At 40.4% G+C, this 7,342-nt stretch overlaps 1 protein-coding gene across 1 annotated transcript; it reads right to left on the reverse strand.

The window, feature by feature from the left end:
- Window positions 1-3,220: 3,220 nt before the first annotated feature.
- Window positions 3,221-6,356, reverse strand: LOC104954197 (transcription factor Maf). Its single transcript, XM_010781273.1, has one exon. It carries the CDS (start codon window positions 5,983-5,985, stop codon window positions 5,014-5,016), a length of 972 nt encoding a protein of 323 aa, XP_010779575.1. The 5' UTR covers window positions 5,986-6,356; the 3' UTR covers window positions 3,221-5,013.
- Window positions 6,357-7,342: the final 986 nt, after the last annotated feature.

A 7,342-nucleotide genomic window follows, 5' to 3' on the forward strand; every position in this document is an offset into this window, starting at 1 on the left:
ACTTGTGCTGCTTTGTGTTGTGAGTTTTCTTTATTTAAACCTCCTGTATACATGTTTGAACAGATTACCTCAAAACAAGAAACAGTTTCATGCAGTTATACTTATGTTTAAATTGTGTTTTGGACTTTAATATCCTCAGAAACCTACTTCACTTATAAAATCAAAGTATGCTGCGAGAGTGTTACTCTCAAACACAGTGTTGAAATACAGGAAATGGGTTAAAAAAAAAGTGGCAGTGACAAGTCTTGAATTTACTGTGTACTGTACCATGACGGATGTGCATGTACATATTATTCAGTGGGTTGTGCGCAGAGGAAATGAGCTTGAGCTCCCCAGGGCAGGGATTACTCTAATGACTTTGAGAGCAGCCTTGTGCGCTCTAACTTCTGACCTCTGCTCATCCTCTTTTTCAAAAGAAGACAAGAGACACACACATGTTTTCTTAGACACAAACTCACACACAAGCAAGCACACATATTATTCACACATACACTCATCGACCTCACACACGGGCCGGCGTGAGTTAAGTGATGCGGAATCACACACAAACAACAACACAGCAGATCCTCTACAGCCCGGCACTATCTAAAGAATGCAGACCCCCAACCTGCTCTTATTTTTGGGTCTGTCAATGGGCGTACTGCTACTTGAACATCATGCTGCATCTTATGCCGTCAGCCCGCAAAGCGCCAGCGTTCCATATGAATGCATCATTGGAAAATCGATAGATGTATTGCTTACATAACCATTACGCACCGGTACCACGGATATTACAGGAAACATCTTTTAGAATTCAGAACTGTTTTCAGGCAAATGTCATTTATGAATTTTAAACATATACAATTCCAGAATACAAAAACACTTTTCAGTTCTAGTGCAAAGGCATTGGAAGTCTAACTGATATACCCCAATAATGAAACTATAAAAATAAACAGGCTTAAGATTCTTATAGGGCAGCATTAAACAGAAAACACATGTTTTACATGCCACCCTAAACACATCAAAAAGCCCAACACACAAATGAACAGCCTTAAAGACAGCGGAGCCTAACTCCTAAATAAAAACAAAAATGTTCTCTCTTTGAAATGGCAACTACCGAGACATGTTCTTTATAGGGGGAAAGAAAAGCAATTATTCTCTCTGAAGTCATTCAATATTTTTGTGTGGCTAATATTAAATAACAAAATATATCAGTGCTACGCTTAGATCAAATATATGTAATTAGATAAATTGAGGAAGAAGGAGAACGGCTTGGCTGTAAAGTGCATGGTGTGTGCATGCTAAGACCCAACACTGGCACAGCTGCACGGAGCTGCACTCACGATTTATCATCTCTACATCGCAGGAGCCAGTGGCCCACACCACTATTAATCATCAGCAAAATCATTTAATTCAGCCCAAGCCCGACTATTGTCTCATTCTCTCCCCTCACTCTGGGCAAATCAGCCCCCACAGCAGCAGCACACACCTCAGAGGAAATCACACAAAACAGAGTGGGATACAAGTGTTGGGTTAAAACGGGCTTTTCTTTTTTTCCTTTCTTTTTTTGACAAGCTGTGCAGCACATCATCCCTGGCATATGATGGCTTTTTTTAAAACAAATTTAACAAGTATGAAATGTACTGTAAGACTTCTCAGTGTAGGATAACTGTTGATCACTCAGTGCTTTGACAATGTGGTTATTCTCTATGAAAGGTGCCATTTGTGTTTATCCTTTGCTCGCGAGCTTTACTCACAGCCGTTTCAAAAAGCTGGGAAATCCAGACTGAAGCTGTTCTCAGAAACCTTATTCCCTCTTTAAAAGTAGATTTTGGCGCATAGGTCTTCCTGTTTCAACAAACAAATTGTTCTGGAACAGTGAAACAAGATGCCCACAAGGCTATTCCTTGTCCCAGAACTTAAAGAATAACTTTCCTCTTGTGTTTCAGAAAAGTGGCCTTTTCAGTTAGTGCACCAATGCAGTGCAAAAGCTAGGTTGAAGACGACGAAAGGTCTAAAAAACATCTGTAATGCCGGATTGGTTACAGCAGCGTTTAGCCTCTTTCTCCCCACCGCAGCGGCTGACTTACATTGGCACCTACACCAGCGCCCCCTCACATGCCTGACATGGCTTCTGCCCTCACTGCACCTTCCTCTCTGAGAGCATGTCTGCCCAAGGTCCATTGACAAACAGGATAAAGCAGGGTGAAATTGGCAAAGCCAAACGATGACAGGCTAATGACAGTGAGCACACAGCGTCCAAAAAACACAGGCAGCGGGCACACAACACATACACAGATCAGGAAGCGAGCAAAATAAAAATGTGCAAATGCAGGGTGCAAATATAGAAAATGCAGAGCCACAATAAATTCACACAGAGATGTCATCCTCACATACTGTCCTTGAAGAAAAAACAAACTCAATTCACAATCCCACATATTTAGGATCACATGCATGCACACACGGTCACACACAGAGAGATAGAGATACTGTGTATAGACACACACACACACACACACACACACACACACACACACACACACACACACACAATAATCATAGGTCACATTCTGCAATAAAATTAACATAATGTAATTATACTATACAAACCCATAATGATTCACAGATGAGGATGTAATTAATGTACCCAACATATTTTAAATAAGGTAATACTTAATTTACCATAAGAAAAAGTGGTTTGTAAAGATAGTTTAGATTGAGTGTGATCATTATGTTCTCAAAAGGACTTTTCACCCACAGTTAATTTGGACTTTTGAAAAAGAAAATATGGAACCTGTTTAAGACAATAACGTGTCAGAACAAATATGCAGTCACATCTAGGTCACTGCATATGCTAATCTATTGTGTTGTGGTTTTGATCAAGTTATCTGTAACAACAGAGTTTTCAAATGCAGCATCCGGGTCAAAATGAAAAAAGTGCCTTGACCTGAATTACTTTCGATTTTGTACTTTATCAGTTTGGGTACATTTATTAATAACCGTTTTTCCAATTAAAAAAATATGTTTCTGATTCGTTCAGGGTGACTTGTTATTAAATTGAAAAAAATAAACACTCAATATGAACAGTGATAATATGTAGTGCAGTAATTTCTATCACGTTACGTCTTGATTAGTTTTTCATTATGTTTCAAACACAAAAGCAGAAGATTTTCAGGACAAGTAAAAAGAAAAGTGAGAAACTTATTGAAGTCAATTACATACATTTATTGCATATCATTTAATTGTATGAAATGAAAAAAACGAGCACATATGAACATCACATATGGTTAGTGAGTGAAATAATTTTGCACAGCAAAATATATATATATATATATATACTATTTATAAGAGGAAAGATTAATCAACATATTTTCAAGATTTATTGGCGAATGATACTCCCTCATTTTGCACATGCAGGGTGTCAATCCCTGACGATCTAAACAATGTCCAGACATTATTGAATATAATAATTGTTATTGCTTTGCAAATATTGAGTTCGTTAGAGACAAAACAAATATCTCCTGATCTGATAATAAAGTATCAAAATGTTACGAGTAAGTCGTAATAGAATGCCAAACGTATATGTTCAGATGTGGACAATAGCTACTAACTTTCTTCTTGACTCCCACATGATAACAGCGAGGATGATGTTTGCATTTCAGTCTAAAATAAGTCAGATCGTGAAAACACTCATTTCCAAAAAGCATGGCAATTTACTTTTACTTTTCCCCACAAGGCTTTTATGAAATACAGTAGTGAAATGTGTGCCGGTGACCAATATAATGTTGACATCTCTGATTCAAACACATGCTGCAAAAGCGCTGTTTATGCACTGCACAATACTGCTCATTCTAGCCTATGAATTGGAGCCGAGCCAACTTTTCTCAACCATCGTTAAAAATACTTTTGTGCAGCAACCTTATTATCCTATTATATATGTGCTTTAACCTGTAGCACGTTATCTTTTGCAACCTATAAAACTCTGTACTTAAATTATGCATTACAATTATTCGAAGTGTGTCATAAGCAGAGTGGAATATATTTAAATAGCAATATAGGCTTTAGCCAACAGACTAAACTTTCAGGGAAGGGATCGTGGATTTTCTTTTTTCCCTCGCACCGGGATCCCCGCCGATCAACTTCCATCTGGAATGCATAGCGCATTCACTGCAGCCTAATGACAGCCGCTGGTGGTGCACTTCAACACAGCTGAAATGCACTTGTGTAAGGGGGGGGTGGGAAGTCCTGTCACTTTTTTGCTGCTGTCCCCAAAAAGTGAGGAGGTCATAAATGAATGTATGAATGCCATGCTCATCTGACAAAAATGACATATTCAAGCACATAAAGAAAATAAAAACCATACATGTCCAGCATGCAGGAAAGTTCAATTTACATTTTCTTAAAAAAAAATTATAATAAAAAACAATGAATAGTTTGTAATGAATATAGTCTTTTGTTGCTCAACACAAAAGCAAGCAAACGCATGAGATGAGGTGGCGTCAAACGGCAGGCTCGCAATCCTCCAAGTTTGGCAGACGAAAAAAAGAAAGGTAAAAAAAAGACCGAAAACATATTGTCGATGGATACAGTTTTCTGTACATTGAATTCAAAGTCAAATTATGAAAAAGTGTAGGTTGAAGAACTTCGAAGCTGTAGCTATACTTAGTGCTTGCATGCACAAGTATACTGCAGCATAAAGTTGGATCAACTTTTAAAAATCATATTTTACTCAAACAATGAAAATCTTATGAACAACGATGAAAAAAATATTGACAGGCAGGCTATGCATAATATTTTGAGTATGATAGCAAAAAGTAGATAAACGTTTTCTATGCTTCTCCAAAATAAAAATAAACATGGGTGACAAAGCCCTCAAAAAAAAAGTATGTTTAAAATAATAAAAATAAAAAGTTGACAAATTAGTTCTTGGTCTAGGCATTTTCGCCAACAAAAAAAAAAGTTTCATATTGAAAACTTTTGTTAGCGGGGTGAGTAACCCAACTGATATTCTTTTTTTCACGATAATGTCGAGACTCACATGAAAAATTCTGGGGATGAAGGGTTGTTGTCGCTGCTGGATCCATTTTCTCTGAAGCCGTTGCTGATGAGCTTTTCATACTTTTCTTTGTACGCGTCCCTCTCCCGGACCAGCCTGGAGATCTCCTGCTTTAGGTGATCGACCTGCTGGACGAGATGCGACTTCTCCCCCTCCAGGACGTGCCGCTGCTGGACCCGCTTGTACCGGCAGGACTGCGCGTAGCCTCTGTTCTTTAGAGTCCTCCTCTTCTGTTTCAATCTGATCACTTCTTCCTTGCTGACCCCCCGTAGCTGCCGGTTGAGCTCTCTCACTGACATGTTGACCAGCTGGTCGTCTGAAAACCGGTCATCCAAGCGCATGTGTGGGTGAAGTGACCCAGAAGTGCCGTTGGACTGGGAGCCAGGTGACTGGTGATGGTTGTTGCTGTGGTGGTGATGGTGGTGGTGGTGGTGTGGAACTCCGTTCTGAGCAGCTGCCGCAGCGATAACTGCCGAAACCACCGCTGCGGCGGACCCCATCTCTTCCCCGGCCATGGTGCCTCCTGCTCCGGCTCCGCCAGCAAACTGCTGGCCCCTGGCATAGCCATCGAAAGACTGGAGCTGGTGACTGCTGTTGATCAGCGCCTCGACTGCGTCTTCGGGGCTGAAGCCCAGCGCCTCTGGATTCAACTGCTGTTGATAACCGGACATCCAGTAGAAATCCTCTATGTGTGCCTTCTGTTCGCTCCCCGAGCCCGGACTGGGCGCCGAGAAGCTTGGGGAAGGGGGCACCGAGCTGCACGGCGTGCTCATCGGGGTGGAAGACAAGGATCCCCCGGCGATAAGGCGACTGCACTGGCTGATGTTGCGATCGGGCTCCACCGGCTCCTTTTTCACTTCAAACTTCATCAGATCGAAGTCATTAACATATTCCATGGCCAGGGGACTGGTGGGCAGGTCGGAGTTGCTCATTGCCAGCTCTGATGCCATCCTCTTGCTGCTGCTGACAGTCCTCCAAGTGGGGTGAAGAGCAGCTGTCAAACTGGGTTGGTTTGGAAGAACGTGAGCCAGTTTGATTTTTAAGCGTTTGTCTTGAAACTGAAAAACAGCTTTTCAGAGTCCTTTTTGCAGCCGCGGACTTGCAGGCGTGTGAGAGTAGTTTTTCTTTGCAGTCTATTGCACAGACACACCAGTGCCGCGCGCACGAGTAGCGGAGTCCTTTTTCAGCATGTGAAATTCGGCGGTTTTGTATTTCAAACATTTAACACTTTACGGGCTCTTCATTAATACATTGCGCAGGCGGAGAGGGAGACGAGCCGAGAGTTGGGGAGTGAATGCAGCCTCGCACGTTACAAGGCGCTGACTGGTGGGGCGATTTTTAGAGGGATCACACAGCAGATGAGTTTAAGCATTGTAGCCGCCCTGACGTCAGGCTGGAAATAGGAAATTGACTCGGACGAAGAGCCAATAGGGTCGCACACTCCGCGAGCTAATTAACATATTGGGAGCCTACAGAATCAAAACTTTTCGCAACTGTCAAAAGCCATCAGCTGACTGTCAGCTGGGACAGACTTTAACTCTTTGACTACTTTTGCTTTAATTTTAAGTTTATACCGAACAACAATTTATCATAGTTCATGATAAGCGAAACTAAGTGAACCTTGCATGCTTTAAAGGCATTCACATAGGATTCCCAATGTGCACAAAGAGAGGCGAGAACACAAGGAGAGAGATAGATAGATTTATAGATAGATAGATAGATAGATAGATAGATAGATAAGGATAGATAGATAAGGATAGATAGACATGCATGCAAATATTTTATATATCTATAATCTGCCTTTTATGTACAAAGTGTTTATTCAAGAAGGGTACATTTAACTGTTTGCCTGTTTAAGCTGCATTTATATTTTATATTATTTTCATTTTTAATCCAGCATTAACATTATTTTTAGTCTTTAGTTTAAAAATACGTTCCTTATGTTATTAATGACAATAAATAACCAAATGAAAAAAACTAGAACCAACAAAATGTATTAAACACGAGTGCCATATATGGATGATGATTTTGACTTGAGTTGAGCAAAAATATAAAACGTAGATTGAAGAGATTTACCATTCCTCTGCGCACCATTATAAAACTCAACACTGCCACCTTTTGGACATGCCAGTGCATGGGATTCCCCTTTAAATCACTGTACTAGTCCAAACATATAAAAAAGACAGGTTTAAAAAAAGGGATTACTAAACATAATGTTTGCAAAAAACTCACACATTCAAATAAATTCATGTCAGTGGCAGTGAATGCCTGTGAACCTGGTGTTCTATCCAAACTGACATTATGTCC

The sequence above is a fragment of the Notothenia coriiceps genome, unplaced genomic scaffold (assembly GCF_000735185.1).
Source record: "Notothenia coriiceps isolate Sejong01 unplaced genomic scaffold, NC01 NC01_scaffold00022986, whole genome shotgun sequence".
Lineage (NCBI taxonomy): Eukaryota > Metazoa > Chordata > Actinopteri > Perciformes > Nototheniidae > Notothenia > Notothenia coriiceps.